The 19,038-nt window shown below is 42.8% G+C and overlaps 1 protein-coding gene across 1 annotated transcript in view; it reads right to left on the reverse strand.

Moving 5' to 3' along the window:
* GRTP1 (growth hormone regulated TBC protein 1) overlaps nucleotides 1-17,014 on the reverse strand; it is a 61,399-nt gene extending 44,385 nt beyond the window's left edge. The window contains exons 1-4 of the mRNA XM_083168715.1: nucleotides 16,857-17,014; nucleotides 14,938-15,013; nucleotides 10,874-11,025; nucleotides 1,753-1,914 (exon numbers count right to left, since the gene is read on the reverse strand). Coding sequence (XP_083024841.1) covers nucleotides 1,753-1,914; nucleotides 10,874-11,025; nucleotides 14,938-14,978 — 355 coding nt within the window. The 5' untranslated portion in view covers nucleotides 14,979-15,013; nucleotides 16,857-17,014. The remainder of the gene's footprint in view (nucleotides 1-1,752; nucleotides 1,915-10,873; nucleotides 11,026-14,937; nucleotides 15,014-16,856) is intronic.
* Between the last annotated feature and the right edge of the window lie 2,024 nt (nucleotides 17,015-19,038).

Genomic DNA, 19,038 nt, shown 5'->3' on the forward strand with positions numbered 1-19,038 from the left:
CTTTTGAAGCTTAGTGCATCTGGCCCAAAAAGAGAAGAGTGAGGGGGCGTCAGGCTGGGGTATTAGAGGACCCTTAGTGGGGTACTCCATTAAACACGCTGGAGCAATCCATTTAGTGGGAATGCCCGATGTTGGACAGAACTTTGCAGCAAGTACAGGCAAAGTGGAACACAGGAAAAACCTATTGATTATGCAGTATATGCAGTGTCAATGCGTTTCCATGCCTGAAACAGATTTTTAGGTGTGGGAAGTAGGCTACTTAATTGAATAGCCTTTCCCTGCAGTCATTTTAGCAGGCAATTAGTCTTGGAGCTAACTGAATACCCCCAAGGAGTAACAAATAGACACACCCTCTGATACTGAATTTGGTAGGGGATAAAATTTGGCTATTTTGTTTAATTTATAGTCACTTTTTTGTTATAAAGAATATGTAATAAATACATTTCTACAGTATTGTACTTTCACTTTTTTTCCCCCATGAAAAGGAATAAGATTTTTTATGAAGAATATCTTGTGAACTTTACGAAAGGAAACTGCATCCAAAGGAAAGGTTATATTACCCACATTGGATGTGGAAGTCATTCTTCAGGAGAAAATACTTTTTTCTTGACCTTTGGGGGTTATTCAGACCTGATTGTTTGGCCTGCTACCAAATAAATCGTTGCCCTGCCAGAATGCAAGCCTGCGGAAATTAGCTGCAAATTCATTGGCAACTGCTAACCATCGAATGATCTTTTCCGCTGTGCATTCTGTGCGTAGCATACTCGTCCAATGCAATAAAAAAACAGGCGGATAGGGGCCGGAGCGGACGTTGCATTCCCTTCCTGAAAAGGGCCTCGGCATATCTGCATTTTCCCTGACACTCCCAGAAAACGGGCGTTTACCAACCAACACCAAAGCCCATCTTTCTGTCAATCAACTTACATACGGCTAACGGAGATTAAAAATAGATGCTATATTTTATCGCCATATGGCCTTGCCCATGCGTATTGCGAGCTGTACCTACACCCAGTCAATCGATTATCGCCCAGCCTGTGAATTCGCACTGTGCGATCATGTCTGATTAACCCCCTTTGTTTAAACATTTTATTGGGACACACTTTTGTTTTAAGCTTTGTGTATGTACATTTTGCTGGATGAAGGAAAAGGTAGACCCCAATATAACAGTTTACCTTTTCAGTAATTGCAATGAGGGAGGAGCGCAGAGGTAAAAACATATTTGTATAAATTTAGCATTCTGAAGAAATTAGTTTAGTTAACAAAACATGTCTGTACCCACTATTTGTAAGAGATTGGATTATTTTAAATAATTATGCAACAAAAGCAAATAGTATTTACCTTTTATATCCTACATAAGAGTTCTCGACTACTAGAACTTCATATAAAAAGGGTCACATCTCTTAAGTGGATGTGGTGAGGACCCCTACAGTCAGAATATAACAATGGGATGCCAACGCTCAGAATCCAGATAAATCCCAAAGGTAAGTATTGTGGTTAGGCACCAGCTGCGGGAGGGGATTGTTAGGGTTAAAATACTTACTAGGATCAGTCAGTGAGTTCTGGGATATTGATAAAAACCCAATTTTTATGTAGAAATGTCACAAGAAAAGGTCCAAAAGGGAAACAGAGTAAACAAAAGAACAGAACATAGATCTATAAACTGATATCAGTCCAAAAGCAGTAAAGGGGCCAATGTTTCAGATCTACAACATGGGACAATTAAATTGTGCCCTTTACAAGGGAGGATATTACCTGTGACAACTGCATCCACAAGCTTTGCATTCTTCTGTCCCTCCACTAATACACTGCGATAGTATCCTGGATTCAATTCCATTTGGGCTTGTGCTCCGCTCACCATCATCCACACATAAGAGCGATGTTCATTCGGAATTCCTTTCCTAATGTATCTCTTTACTGAAGAATAAAGCAGAAGTGCCGCATAAGGGGGTTGTCTATAAGATCACAAACACAGCAAGATGCAGCAAATGTGATAAAGCACCGCTGCTCCTCTGGTCACATTATGTACATCACAGGCAACAAAGAGCAGCTAAAAGTTTGGGTACTTGTGAGTTATCCGGGCTGCCGATTTTGTCCTTAAGTTTGGTTAACTTAAGGACACCCGACCGACGCGATGCCCACGATTTAGCTCCAAATCGGGGGCATCGCGTCGGTCGTGGCCGTTATAAGGGGCCGCGACGCGATGCCCCCGATTTCCCATAGACAGTAATGTTAAAAGACACGATATCGGGGGCATCGCGTCGGTCGTGGCCGTTATAAGGGGCCGCGACGCGATGCCCACGATTTCCCATAGACAGTAATGTTAAAAGACACGATGGACCCGATTTCCCATAGACAGTAATGTTAAAAGACGCGATGGACCCGATTTCCCATAGACAGCAATGTTAAAATAAAATTACAATGTGAAATTGGGCAATATGTTTTTAAAAAAAATGTTTCATGGCCCCCCACCACCGTTAACGCCACCCCGCTACTGACGCCAACCCGAAGCGTGGCGAGCGCAGCGAGCCCGCGCTACGCGTCCTCCGACCTTTTCATGCCCTACTATCCACTAGGGCGTGGAGTGAGAATAGAATAGTGTGGCGAGCGCAGTGAGCCCGAAGCGTGGCGAGCGCAGCGAGCCCCGCGAGGGGACGCGGACACCTGTGAAGCCCGCAAGGGCACGCGGATACCTGTGAAGGTGTCCGCGTGCGCTCGCCACGCTTCGGGCTCGGTGGCTCGCTGCGCTCGCCACACTATTCTATTCTCACTCCACGCCCTAGTGGATAGTAGGGCATGAAAAGGTCGGAGGACGCGTATCGCTGCGCTCGCCACGCTTCGGGTTGGCGTCAATAGCGGGGTGGCGTTAACGGTGGTGGGGGGCCATGAAACATTTTTTTTAAAAACATATTGGACAATTTCACATTGTAATTTTATTTTAACATTGCTGTCTATGGGAAATCGGGTCCATCGCGTCTTTTAACATTACTGTCTATGGGAAATCGTGTCGGAAATCGGGTCCATCGTGTCTTTTAACATTACTGTCTATGGGAAATCGTGGGCATCGCGCGTCGCGGCTCCTTATAACGGCCACGACCGACGCGATGAAAAAATCGGCAGCCCGGATAACTCACAAGTACCAAAGTTTGTATATTCTCCCCATACTTGCGTGGGTTTCCAGTGGGTACTCCGGTTTCCTCTTACAATCCAAAAATATACTGGTTGGTTAATTGGCTCCCAACAAATTAACCCTAGAATGTCTATGTATGTATGTGTGTGTGTGTGTGTGTGTGTGTGTGTGTACGTACATGTGGTAGGGAATATAGATTGTAAGCTCCGCTGGGTCAGGGACGGATGTGAATGTTCTCTGTAAAGTGCGGCGGAATATTTGAGCGCTATATAAATAACTGGAAATAAATATTAATAAAAGGCTGCGCGCCAAAGCAATGCACCTGGAAAGGTTTTCCCTTGGAATGAAATTTGATTTCCAATTTCACTTCAGGATCCATCAATATTAAACTTAATAATAAGAACTTACTTATTTGACTTCTGTTAATCAAAAGTCACAAGTGAAAATAGCATAGTTAACGTTTTAACCTGAACTGTAATACAAACATAATCTGAACTAAGCCATGCAAGACGGTCTAACAATTACTAATTACTTGAATGAGGTTTTGATTAACTTTTCTGTTGTAGATTTACTAGAAAGATTACATTGGTTGCCAGAATGAATGTGAAGATTTTTTGCATCAGCCCATAAACCATATTTACATTGGTTGCATTTGCTCTTGAGCAATAAGCCCAAATATTTTCAAATCAATGTACTAAGTGGATTAACACAAAGTCTTGGTCTCTAACAGAAGGTACTATTTTTATAATCTAAAACATCAGATTATTGTCCCTGAAAGGCCGTGAATATTAGCTGAAAGTGCCCAGGAACACCCTAGGCTTACCCTAGCACCACCTACCGATACAGCATAAAATGCCCCATACCAGTCTGTTGGTGTCAACTTAAAACTTATTTTTAAAGCACAGAGCTTTAGAATTGAAAACTTACATAGTAATATTAACAGTCAAAGATAATTCCTGAATCTCTGCCTATTGTGTAGCCTTAATCATACATAACATAAAGCAAGTAGCCTGCCTTCATCAAAATACCAGTTATTCAATTCTAAATTCAACTGAATGGCCCAGAAAATAGTCTCAATCTAATGGTAAAGAGATTACTAGTCCTCCAAAAAGAAGTTGAAAATGATTATTGACCACTAAAGAAAATATGGAGAGGACAGGGATTATCTTACACTTTTTGAGAAACGTTGGCCTCCAATTAAACAGACATAGGGCCAGATTCTCTAAACTTCAAAAGTGATAACAGAGAGTGATAAACAGCCAGCCAATCAGCTCCTGTCTGACTTTTTTCAAACACAGTCTGTGACATGGCAGGTAGGAGCTGATTAGCTGGCTGTTTATCACTCTCCATTTTATCACTTTTGAAGCTTAGAGAATCTGGCCCATAATAATAGGTAGCTATATGAAGCCAGAGACCAAGCTACCAATGAGGCAGCTGCTTCACAAGGGGTTGCACTGCAGGCGCCTAGATGTCACCTGTCAAGGGAATGCAACCAAACTGACAGAGATGAGTGCTGCAGTGATATTAACCTGCAACACCTGGCTCCTGTCACTTTGGTTCAGTTATCTTGATGCAACAGGATAGTCACTTTGGCCCTTATTCAGATCGGTGCGGCCAGATCAGATTAAGCGGCCAGGACCGTGCGTGCGAAACCCCGCCTTCCATATGGATTGCCAAGTCCGTCCGTACGCGGTAAGAAGCTGGCCGAACGGACCGCACGTGTATTTTACACGGAATACGCCTCCTCCATCTAAGGGAACCTCCCCCATCATTTGATGGTTGCAGACCATCGAATGCAGGACCGAGTGCTCCACCAGCTCCCGCAACCTCAGACCACACGGACATTTTTCCGTGCAAAAGCAGAGATCTGGGCGGGCAGCTGACATCCGGCGATGTTATATGTCCTCCCCCTACACGCGCGTCACGGCCGCATTACCATACGTACGCCCAGCGTTTGCATGGGAACGCCCATGAAACGCGGGGCGTATGCATATGGTAATGAGCACAAATAGCCCTTCACGCCCCTCTCACACCCTGTTCGGAGTGTTCACATATCATGCGGGATTTGGCCGTATGCCCCGCTCGCACATGCGCAGAGACGCCTCTGCACATGCGCAGACACAAAACATCGGCGGCCCGAACGCACGCGAATATATCCGCACCGACCAGAATAAGGACCTTTGTCATTATGAAAACAAGAACTAGTTGGAGAAATACATAATAAATATGTCATTCTAAGGGGGCATACACACAGGGTGATTTTAGCCCATTTGCGATCTGTCTAAATCACTTCGAAATTAATCACGGTTCACTCCGTATCTATGCCCCCGAGCAATGGCCATGCACGGTCCTGCGCATCGCCTGCTCAGATATTGACCACATGTGCTCAAGATCTACTCAAGATCTAAGAAGGAGGAAGATTCAGGGGAAATTTGAGGAAGAATTACTTCACAGAAAGAGTAGTAGATAAGTGGAATAGCCTCCCATCAGAGGTGGTAGAGGCAAATACAGTAGTACAATTTAAACATGCTTGGGATAGGCATATTGATATCCTTACAAAAAAAATAAGGATCAAATATGGTTTGAGGTAACATGTTTAAAAAAGGGGCAGACTAGATGGGCCAAGGGGTTCTTATCTGCCGTCAAATTCTATGTTTCTATGTAGTCAGAGTGCGCTACATGTGAGTCAAGAAACACAGATCGCTCAGCACACATCGCTGGTGCATAGCATGTGTGTCAGCGACATGTGCTGAGTGATGTATTGTAAACTACTTCGCTCAGCACGAGGCTGAATTCGCCCCAGGTGTACGGGGCTTTACTCAGAGCTATCATTACCGCTATGGTGGACTAACCAGTTCAAGTCCTTAGGGCTAATGATTACCAATATCTCCTCCAATTTAATCCTCCTAAATCATCTTCTGTGAATTCAATATATTCGTATCAAAACTATATCTTGTTGTGAACTTCCTCTTCCAGTGTCAGGACGGATTGCTCTTATCAAGAGGATACTGCAGGCCAAACCTTTATATATTCTCCAAGAATCCCTGATTTATATTCCCTACTCCATTTTCCAGGAAGGTTAATATAATGATGTCCCCCCTGATGTGGGCTAACAAGAGACCTTGGGGTAAATTTACTAAGGTTGGAGTTTAATTGAAGATGAGATGTTGCATATAGCAACCAGATTCTACTTTTATATGTTAAGCACCTTCTAGAAGATAATAGATATAATCTGATTGGTTGCTATGGGCAACATCCCATCTAAGTAAATTTACCCCCTAGAACCCAGCTGGATGTCTTGATTAGATCTAGAACTGATAGTATAAACCCTCTACATATGGTTTTCATTCAACAGGCTACCCCTGGCTACTTCTCAGCGCCTCCTGAGGTGCGGTAATACCTTCCAAAATGGCCCCCTCATTATTGATCAAGTTGTTAATATTTTCCCATGAATTAAAGTGGCATGACCCAGTTTGCTGGCATAGACCTTGATACTCCCGTCTGGTACCCTCATTGACTTCCCAAACCGACCATTCTCCCAATGTGGGGAATATGGGACACCAGAGGCATAATGACAATCAAGAAGGTTTATTATGATGTTGCATTTAAATTAAACAACTGAAGGAGGAGTTCAAGAGTTCTTCTATTGCTTTCTTCAGCTTAGACATGCACTGCAGGCCCAGGTCAAAGAATCGGATGTCGATCTACCCTCTCCCATAAAGATATTTGTCAATAATCCCAGTCATATTGTATTGGTATTCTATCAGGAGGGTGCAAAAGTCAGGATTTTTCTGTTGGTATACTGACAGTTGCTGAGTTATTTAGCACCTTCTGTGGGAATGCCAATTTCTACAGACATTTTGATCTCAACTGAAAATTGAACTGGTGGCCGCTGAAATACTCCTGCTGCTATATACTTCCAAACTGTATATCATAGGGGGCCAGTGAGATGGACACATTGAATAAACAGGAAGTGTATTGCCAGAATGTGGTTAGCTCGTGCTGGACCAGAATTCATCTCCTTTACAGTGCTGGTGAACAAGTCTATGACTCATGAATGTCATATGTATCTGAAAAATAAGGCTAATTCTAGATTTGAGAAGGTGTGGTCCAGATGGCTGAAATCACCCTACTCATCCTCAGAGGCTTCTTCATGAATCCCTTTTTCTCTCTATTTCCTTATGGTATAGATTTATTCCTGCACACAGTGACACCAGCAACTGCAATCATTCCCATAATTGTTCATGCTTAGGATTATATAGTAGTTGTTCCTTTTTGTTTGTGTGAGTCAAGTTTAAAAATAAAAAAAATGTAGGAACCACTTCTACAACAGTTTATTATAATAATAATTTTTATGTGTCAACATTTTAGATAGATACTAGAAAATATATACTGTATGTGATGGACAATCATTCCTTCATATTGTATACTGTACCCAAATACGCTGATATGTTTTGTATCTTGTAATTTCCTTGTTACATACTGTTCTGCGATAATACATTTGTCTGTTGATCTTGTATTCAAACATATTTACTTCACCAAAAAAAAAAAAAAAAAAATGCTAATCTTTTATTCATAAAAGGATAAATTATAATTTTCAAACTCCTCTCAACTATAGGAGGACCTAAACCCCCAAAGTTATATGAGTGGCCATTATGCTTATGACCAGCCCCATATTTTCCACACCACACTAGAGTGTGGCTTTCAGAACCATCTAGCTGATGTACACTTACAGCCTGCAAACACATTGGCCCTTATTCAGATCTGATCGCAGTACAAATTTGTTTGGAAAATGGGCAAAACCATGTGCACTGCAGGTGGGGCAGATGTAACATGTGCAGAGAGAGTTACATTTGGGTGGGGTGTGTTGAAACTGAAATCTAAATTGCAGTGTAAAAATAATGCAGCCAGTATTTACCCTGCACAGAAACAAAATAACTCACACACATCTAACTCTCTCTGCACATGTTACATCTGCCCCACCTGCAGTGCACATGGTTTGCCCATTTTCCAAACAAATTTGTACTGCGATCAGATCTGAATAAAGGCCATTGTGTGACAAGTATATACACCTCTATTTCAGATGACAAGAAGGTTATCAATATAAAAATGGTACCCTAGTTCATTTGACAAAACTAGAAAGTAAAATCGAAATAACTAAAAATTGATCCATACATAGTAATCTCACTATCTATTATTACTCTACATGGTTATGATCATGTCAAGTGCTAACACTATGCTGTAGAACATAGGGCCTGGTGTTCTTCTTTTGTTATATCAGATATTTGTAAAGGATACTATAGCTGCACCAAACAGCAGCAACAACCAGAACAAGGGCCAGCGGATGCCGCTCATCATAGGATACATAGCAGGGAGGCACTTTCCCTGCTGCTACTGACAACACCTCCTGTATGCACAAAAGCCGGGTAAAACAGCTGATGGGCGGCTGATGTCCGTCCTGTCTATGGATATGTTCTTTTGATGGTGATTTTGGATATGCTCTATAGGTGTGACTAAATCACTTCTTCAAATATGAGTGCAGGCCCTTATGCTTTCTCCTCCACATGGGATGGTCAAAGCTACTATTATATATGTGTGTATGTACAGCATGTAGATGTGTGTGCAAGTGAGTATGTATGTATGTATGTATGTCTTATTACATATAGCCAGCACTTACCCTCCATTAGGCTTCATGCCAGGGTGAACACACAAAATATTCATACAGAAATTACAAATAGCAGTAGTCTACAGACTTGGCAAAGCCTTAATAAAATATAGCAAAAGTCATTTTCTTGTCTACATTGTGTACAGTTAGAGAGTAGCCTTCCCTCATCAAGTCCAGCAGTGGTTAGTGGATAGTCTCAGGAGATGAGCGCCTGAACTTAGAATATATTTAATAAAACATACACTTGGCCCATGCGGCATATGTAATAGCTTCAGCATCCTCCAGTGGTGCTGGAAGCCATGTAAACTTGGATATATCTTCTGGTGTACTCAAATGCTAATAAATATACCCCCATGTCTGATGGGAATGTTTCAGGTTTAATGATCCGTCATCAGGCAGTAAGAAAACTTGAAAAAGAAAACACGAAAAAGAAAAGGCAACACTTCAAGGAATTGTATATATTTCAATAAACTGTTAGCCCCCATTTTATCTTACTGTAGATCAACATTTCAGAGTTTAATCTTTCATCAGGATATTTTAGCCTAACGAAAGCTTAAACTCTGAAACATTGATATTAACTACTGCGGCAGCTAGCAGTTTATTAAATTGTATACAAATCTATTTCTAGTTCTGCCTACTTCTATTTGTTATATTTTTTTAACCCCCTCCACCCCTATGAATCCTGCATTTTCTTCCTCCCTCCTCTCCACCCTTTTGCACCTATCAATCTATCTGACAGGCAGCAGCAACAGGCAGGCAAATGACTGTGTTATATTGTGAATAAGGGACAACACGGTGTGTCATAACATGAATAAAGCTGAACTACTGTGTGTTGTAAAGTGAATAAGCAAAACTTACTGTATGTAGTGTAATAAGAATCCTTAGCATCAGCTTAATGGGCCTTTTATCCCAAAAGTTAGATTAGAATATACAAAGACTTTCAGACAATTTGATAGATTGTTAATCTTAAATATGGCAGAGCCTCTTTTAGAAGTGAAAATGAGAGCCCAACAAACAAGTTGAAATAGAATGGACTCCCAGATCTGTCCAGGTGTTTTTTATTCCCCTCTTTAGATTATAGAGTAGTAGCAACGCAATGTGCTGCTAAATGGTGCATGTGCCGGGATGCAGTTTAAATACCGGCGGTCGGGATACCGGCGTTCAAAATCCCGACACTTTCTCCCCCCGTGATTGTCCACGACACCCTCGGAGGGAGAATAAATTAGTGTGGCGAGCGCAGCGAGCCCGCAAGGGGGGCGATCCACGTCCCCCCCTTGTCGGGATTTCGGCATTCCGGCGTCGGGATTTTGAACGCCGGGATCCCGACCGCTGGCTTTTCATGCCGAATCCCATGTGCCCTCCAATGAATCTAGCAAGCAAGCAAACACTTTTGATAAAATTAGCACAATATTGAGGATTGTGTTTGGTCCTACATCTGAGGGGTCATTGTAGGTGTATTTTGATTTATGCAGTGGTGCTATGGAGGCATTAAATGTTTTGGTGCAATGTAGTCATCACACTAATGTAGCAAAGAAAATAAATGCAAAACCATGACTTTAGGTCAGAACAACCTAACTGAGAATTACAATGTACCAACACTGAAGTCAATGTCAAACAAAGCATCATAAGGTCCCCATACATTATGGCGACTTCTCCCCTCGGAACCACCCGGGACCTTCGGTTGTTTCCAGGAGAGAACGAAGAAGGCTTCAACTACTGCTGTATCTCCTCTGTCTCCTGCTGTTGGAGCAGGGAGGAGGGAGAACAGAGGACAGAAGAGGATTCAGCTTCTCATGCGTCTTCTCCCTCCCCTGCTACTGCCATCGCTGGGTGGGAGGAGGGAGAATGGAGGAAGCTTCAGCTCCTCCTGTCTCCTCCCTCCCCTGCTGCTGCTGTTGCTGCCGCCGGGTGGGAGGAGAGAGAGCAAGCCAGCTCTGTGATGTATCGCAGGATGAGGAGCACAGTGCAATTCTCCCTAGTGTGTGGGGGCCTAAAATGTGTTTCTTAGTACTACTATAGAGAATGATGTTATGCTCTCATTATGTACCTCAGTCATCACATTTGCTGCTGTTACAATATACCTTTCAAGCTTTTCTCCACTGCGGTGGACTTCTGCAAGAGTTTGGACCATTTTATAGCTCTTCTTGTGAGAATTTCCAGGTATCTTGAATTAAAGTCTTCATAAAATGCATAATCAAATTCTTCCGGTCTTTCAAATCCATAAATATCGATCCTATTAAGCAAACACACAATATCAGACAGAGAAGGAGTGCAATGTACAATACAAAACACACAACACACATCTCCATCTTAAATTGTTGGGAGAAATATATATTTTATATCTACACATACATACATGTATACACACACACACACACACACACACACACACACACACCACTGGAAGACTGGCATCAATGCAATGGTCAAAACTTTGTGGCCTGAGCCAGGTCTGCGTAATAATGCACCCAAATAACTCTGAATTTAGTTTATTAAAAAGTCCATAAAAAGCATAAAATAGTTTTGCATCAATTTTGACAGTTCTTTAAATCAAATCACAGTTGGACGAGTACCAAACGCATTTCGTCTCAAAGAGATTTCAATCGGGGCATAACTTAATTGGATACATGATGTGATACATATCATTTAAATGCAAGAGGACTTGACGTCCAATAACAGGGGAAATCAACAATTCCGTACAAAAGACCCTTATGGAGATACCCTTAACCCTTAACGTGTGAGAATTGAGAACATCCGCATCTTCAATTGTAGAACAATACTTTGGTACCTTATAACTAGAGACAGGATTATATGCATTTGCATATGCACTTGCATATTTTGCCCATTCTCACTGGTTATTGCATATTTTACCTAAAATCTAGTGATGGTGCATATTTTAGGCTCCTCCCCCTTTCCACCTGCGAGTCACAGCACTGCTTTGCCCTGCTGCTGCTGGCCATGTAGTGATAGAGTGTGCAAGCTGGGCCAATATGTGCACAGTGTGGGGAACCTTGGATGTACACTGCTCTAGGCTGCCAATCCATGTTGATAAAAGTCAGTCAAGGCGAATGCCATTACGAAGCTCCTGAACCTTTGACTGCTCCTGGCCTGGGACTTTACACCAAGAGACAGACTTCTGCAGCAGAGGAGGTGGGCGGAAGGGTTGTGACATCACGCGGCGTGGAGGAAATGCCGTGTCACAGTGAGTATGCGGCACAGGGAGGAAGCCTTCCACTGCACCACCCTCACACGCTATGCTGACATTTGATCCATCGGCGCTGAGGGTCCGTGTAGTTAATGCAAGAAGAGCCTAGGATGCTGCACTCTGCTGTAGCAGCCAGGAAGAAAAAAAAATCCTGTTTATTTGCAACTAATTGTATGCTGATTTTTAAATAAATAAGTTAAAAATTACTTTTTTTATTATTTAATGTAGCAGATTTTAACACTTTTCATGCATATTTTAAGTATTTTTCATGCATATTTGCATGCATATTTCAAGCTTTTAATGTTGCATATAATCCTGTCTCTACTTATAACACTTGAACCGGTATGTCCTGTGAAAAATTATGTTTACTATAGAGTGATATAGAAATGCACACACATACACACACACACACACAGCAGTGCTCTTTAAAGCCCAATTTCTCTTAAGTATCCTCACTCAAGCACAGCTATTTGAATTCCCTCCGATCTTGGATTCTATTTTTAGTATTGGCAATTGATAGTGAGTTCCCACCGTATGATAAAGGAACTAATCATTCAAGGAGCATAAAATTGAGAAGTCTTGCAAAATAACTCAGGCCCCTTACACACGCTCCGTCTCCTGCATGGCGGCGAAACCCCACACAGCCAAAAGCCGTGCCGTACACAGAAGTTAATCATGATTGTGTCCATTCACACGAGACAACCACGGCCTGGCCGCCCAGTTGCAGCCAGATGTTACGAGTGGAAGGGACGGCTGCCAGCAGGGGGCGAATTTTGGAATGACAGCGCCCCTAGGCACAACAATAACGCCCACCCCCTGTCTATTATTTTTATTGTTTACCTATAAGCCCTCATTTGATAATAGCCAATATAATGGATTTATAAAAAAAAGCCACTAACTGTGACATGTTCTTTTATTATGAATACATATTTACTAAGTAGGACAGGTTACAGGGGCAGTATCTGCATATCCTATCCATTTACACTATATTTAAGATGGAATATAGTACAGTACAGTGGATATTTTGCAGTTATTGGTACATTTTGGGCTGACCGTACTATCAAGTGCCGCCCCCAAACATGTGCCGTCCCTAGGCACGTGCCTAATGGGAAATTCGGCTCTGGCTGCCAGGCTGTGGCCATCCCCACCATTGTAAACTTCTGTGTGTGTGGCACGGCTTCTTGGCCGTGCAGGGTTTCGTCACCCGGCAGGAGCCAGAGCGTGTGAAAGGGCCCATAGGCAGTTGGGCCAGATTATCACAGCAATGACCAACAGGAGAAAAAGTGTGCCTGTACAGCAGTAGAATGTCACTGAGGGAGCCAGCCCCTGCAGCACCGCATACAGAATTTGACAGGGAACCAGACTGACTATGGAAGCACAGCCCCACACACAAGTACCAGGAGATGGAACTATTCCTCAATGGGGAAAACCCAACTGTTACAACTGCACCAACCAGTTTAAAGCCAAACGGTATGAATCATACAGATGAGCTTTGTGATTCACACCTGAGCGAGGTCATTGTATGGAACAGGTTTTTGCTGTCTACAACACCCAATAACCTCATGGAAACATCACAACGTAAAACCTTTTTTTTTTTCCCTTCTTAAAGCAAAATAGATGACTATTTCTGACTAGTGGAGAGCATCTTCATGTAGCACAATGCAATGCAACTGCCGATTGAAGGGTGTCTCTACGTGCATCCAATATACAGGGCTGCTCACTACAGCAGAACAGATGATGTCAGGGTTACTACTCACTGAATAAATGTTTCCCTACAGACAAATTAATATGTGCTAAAAGCAAACTACACAGTACAAAGTCCACATAAGGTGCTCTAGCAGCAAGGCAAAACATTAAGTAATGCTTAGGTCAGAACAAGAGTCACTAGAACACGACATTAGGCTAAATGCAAAAAAAATTACTTCTTTATACTAGAAATAGTTGCATGAGAAAGTACAGGCGTACACGTGTAGTTGGATGCGGTCGGCAGGTCGGTAGTAATAAGGTTGAAACATGAAAAAAAAACCATGATCAAAAGGTTGACGCAAGCAATAGGTCGACATGAAAAGGTCAAAGGTGGTTTTTCATACTTTACAAGTGGACAGTAGAGTTGGAGTCTAATAGTGAACCAAGCATGGAGGGTGTAGCAAGCCATGCAAGGGGCTGCGGTACACAACATACACATGTTGACCTATTGCTCGTCAACCTTTTTCATGTTTAGACCCTATGACCCATACCCCATGTAACATGGACAAATATTGTACCACTGTTATACAAAGAAATACATACAAATCTATGCTTTTCAAAATGCATTTTGTTTTAGCTTTTTATTCCTGTCCCCTTATGTTCTTGTTAGAAACATCTACTTATATAGGGACACTTATTTATAATGAGAGGCTATTCCATAGCACTTTTACACAGAACTTACAAACTACGAAGAAATATACTGCATTTAATGAATTTAACACTTTTCTCTATACGGCTTCAGAATAAACCTGCTCTAATCCCTACCAGCCCTATACAGAAACAAAGTGGTGAATGTGTCAGTCAGTGACAGTATACTTGTGATTACACAGCGACAGGCTCTACCTTGCAGGTCACAAAAGGGTGGGACAAGGCTTCGCCTCCTGAAGCAGGAAGCAATAGTTCAGAATACTGTACACCTGCAATTGATATGGCCAGGCTCCCCATGAACAGCTTACCTCATTGTGTGTCATGCTTCCCGACATTTAGATACTATTACAAAACGACTATTAGGACAATTAAACACCATTAGTTATATAAAATAAAATACATTTTCAAACCACAATACAGAAGGCTCATGTGAGGACACTGAACAAAAAGTCCTTACTCGCAGCAATAGAATACAAATGTGCAAAAGCTCAAAGTGTCAAGCAAAAATCACCACGACATCAGGATTCTGTTGATGAATGCCATTACCTGGGTATTCTGTCCTTTGCGGTCTCTTGTTCAGATTCCATTGGAGCCTTATAAAGAGAGGGCAGACGCCAGCTTTCTACAAAATACAATGATATTACTATAGATTATATTATTACTATGATATCACATGATCAACATTATTACTATACATGCTCTGTTGAAATCCTCATAAATATGATATGGGGTAAACGACATAATATTTTGTGTGTATGCCACACTATTAAGAGAAAACGAGTCCCGCGCCCACTAGTTGCCACATACAGCAATGTGGACCAATATAAAGCAACCCAATTCAGCACAAGCCTCCCAGGTATTACACCACGTTTCAGAAGCACTAGTTCTTTTGTCAACAGTATATTTCTGATGAAAGAACATAAAGTGCTCTGAAGCATTAAATGGGCTGTATTGAGTATTTAAGGTATTGTGAATGCTGCCTTATTCCATAAATAGATAGATGGCTGTCCACTTAACTAAACGGTTTTAGAACATCATTAAACTTGTCCAGAACACCACAGGTTACCATTCCCAATGAATAGTGTTCTGAAACAGCACAGTTATGAACTTCAGTCTATATCTACGTAGTAGGGGGGTTATTCTGGTTGATTTGCTCCGTTGCAAATTCGCACCCTTGCGAGTCAACCAGAAACCGCCCTGCGAATGGTGGTACCCCCCCTCGCAGAATGTGTTCAATGGATTTAACAAACATCCATTCACAGCCTGTGGGTAAACACCTACATCATGGTCGCCGGACATCAAATGATGTGGAATGTGCGCGCACTTTCAGATGACTTCGATTTGCGTACATTCTCAGGAGGAAGTGGGCGGGCAATTTACATCCGGCACCCACTTCACAGCCCGATTACTATGGAACACACAGCGTTTACATGCGAGCGCACAGGAAATGCTGGGCGTTCCCATGGGAGCGCCTATCCGCTGCTGCCCCACGCCCTCCGGCTGCAGCCTTGGATGCATGCACCCGGCAAATATTCTGTTCGCCGGGGCCACACGCACCCGATGTATGCACACAGAAATGCTGCTGCGCATGCACCAAACATTGGTCCTTGTGTGAACGAGCACCAGCTGCGAAGGACCAGAATAGGGTCCTATATGCAGATCACTGAGATTAACCATGTACACATCATACGCAGCAGAATTAAACAAATACATGATATAATGAGGGCTTTATTCCAACAGCAAAAAAAAAAAACTTTCACAAATGTAAAACTTTAACATTTAATTTCTCAAAAAAAATTAAATCTAGTCACACTATGCATGGTTACCCCAACTACAGAGAACTAGCCATCACATATAAGGTGAACGGCATCAGACAATTCATATCCAGTGTATATGTTTTTATGCAGTTCATTACAATAACCATTACCGGTTTGGGTACTTATGTAATATCTGGACTCCCATTTTTCTTATGAGACCGCTGCGCTCGCCACACTATATAAAATCAACTCCATGCGTAGTTGGATAGTAGGGGTATGAAAAAATGGGGTGCATTTAACATGGGAGTCCAGATAATACATAAGTACCCTGGTTTGTTTTGTTTTTGTTGTTTTTTTATGTACATACAGTAATTGGAAGAATTCCCACAAAACCTTTTTTTTTTTTTTTTTTAAAGGAATATATATATATATATATATATATATATATATAGTTAGTATATTCATAAATAGTATAAGCTCAGAATAACTACAGTATACAAAATAAAGAAAGGGCTGAAGTGCTGTACAATTTAACACTACTGAAAGACTATACACCAAGCCCCCAACGCCCAGGACTTTGCTACAAGGATTAGCCGGCAGTGGCTTCCCCAGGGAGCAGCCCATACACCTGTCCCCGGCGCACACGGTTTAACACTGACAGCCGCCTGAGCACAGAACTTTGCGGCTCACGGCATTCACACAAGTTACCTGCAGTGAGGGCGAGACGCTGCGTTACCGCTCACACACCGCGCCTGGGATCACCGACACAACATCGTTACCCCGGGAGGCTCTGCACAGCGATCACCCCTAGTAATGACCGCACCGGCTGTACTGTAGCCGCTTAGTGTAGCACACAGCGCGGTGTCAATCATCCGGCTGGGGCGTGGCCATGGAAATCCCAACATGGAACGGGGGGCGGGTGTGCACGGTGCATAGAGCGCTTCACACGCAGAGACGGGGATTAGGTGACTGAAATATGTCATTTACCTGATTTATTTGCATTATACCTCCTGACTCTTAAATGCAACTATATTATACAAGCACCATCTAGTGGTCTCAAAATGTACTGCAACTTTAACAAGCTGCATAGCTTTAGCCGACAGTTGTCATTTGCTTCATGCATGGTTGTCATGCATTGGGTCGACCACTGAGGCTCCACATGGCTTAGGTCGACACATGACATAGGTCTACATGCCTAAGACATGGTTAGAACGTCAACAGAAGCATTGGCTAGGTTCGACAGTCAGAAGGTCAATATGGGTTTTTCACTTTTATTTTAAGGAGACATGTGCCGACAGGCGGTATTCCATGCCCTACCATCCACTAGGGCGTGGAGAGAGAGAGAAGCCAATAGTGTGACAAGCATAGTGAGGCGGTACAGATGCTACACTTAGTGGTCAATCCTATTAGCGCCAAAGGGTGTGAGGTGCCGTTCGGGGGTCATTTAAACGCTGAAAACGGCACCCGAGTTAAGGTGATCTTGCACTCTTCACTGGGCCGAATTCACTTAAAAGTGCTCGCACTCCTATGGAGATGACCTTTTGACTGTTGACCTAGCAATTGTCGACCTAATGCTTGTGTCGACCTTGCCATGTCGACCTTGTGAATCATCCCAGCCCGGTGCCGTGATGATTCGCAAGTGCGAATTACTGACATTGCCAGCCCCATATAACCTTACTTGTGACTGTCACAAGTCTTCTTGAGAGTACCAGCACGATAATATAGACACATACACACATACACCTATACTGGTGGTGGTCGTTTTCAGCTAAAATGAGTTTCAACCTTAAAGAGGAACTTTCCACAAGACGGAAAAATCAAGACAACCTGGAAGACATCTTCCCAAGTGGAAACACCAGCAATGAACCACCAACTGGGAGGAAGATTTTTCCAAACTGAAAAACAGAATAAAATAGTGTGCCGAGTGTAGCGAGGCACCGTGCCCGGAGCAGGCGACGCGGTGCACTTTAACCTGTGTCCATGTCGACTGTGTCGACATTCGGGTAAAAAAAAAGAGAAACCCCTCATATCGGCCTTTTTACTGTGGACCTAACACATGTCGACCTAATGACCCTGTCGACCTAACCCATGTCGACCTAGACTCATGTCGACCTTCCTGCATGTCGACCTAGACACACGTTGACCTAAATGCATGTCGACCTAATGACTGTCTAACAACTTGCTGGTGACCAACAGATCCACACCCCTCATTAGCACAGGCCAGGGGCGTAACTAGAACTTTATAAGCCCAATAGCAAAATCTTGAACCCCCCCCCCCCCCCCCGACATTGATGGAGATCACAATGTTACAATCACAAAAAGTACCTCCGTTTAGATACAATCACAATTTATATCAGCTGCTTTATTTCACTGGGTTCCCGCAATTATATATACGTGTACGCAAACCACAGGTGCTGTGTAGTATTCAATTATGCACCACTACGCAGCACCTTCAGTTTGCGTACACGTATATAATTGTAGAACTATAGATGAATAAAGCCACTGATATAAACTGTAATTGTATCTAAACGGAGACACTTTTGTGAGTGTGACATTATTAGATACATTGTAGCGGTATTGGGACCCTTAACTGTAACCATTTAAGAATTGTTTATGTATATATGCTTTAGTAAATGTATATGTGTGTATATTATTTAATACTGTGGTATAATAAATATCTAAATTATATATATTTTGGGGGGCTATAGGGGAGCACACTATGCGGAGGGGGGAGATGGGGCGGGCTATAGGGGAGCATGCTATGGGGGCATGGGGCTGGCTATAAAGGAGCACACTATGGGGAGGGGGGATGGGTCGGGAGGGGGATGAGGCTGCTATATGGGGAGCACACTGGGGGGGGGGGTGGCAATAAGGAGAGCACACTGGGGGA

The sequence above is a fragment of the Crinia signifera genome, chromosome 2, assembly GCF_055691185.1.
Source record: "Crinia signifera chromosome 2, ASM5569118v1, whole genome shotgun sequence".
NCBI lineage: Eukaryota > Metazoa > Chordata > Amphibia > Anura > Myobatrachidae > Crinia > Crinia signifera.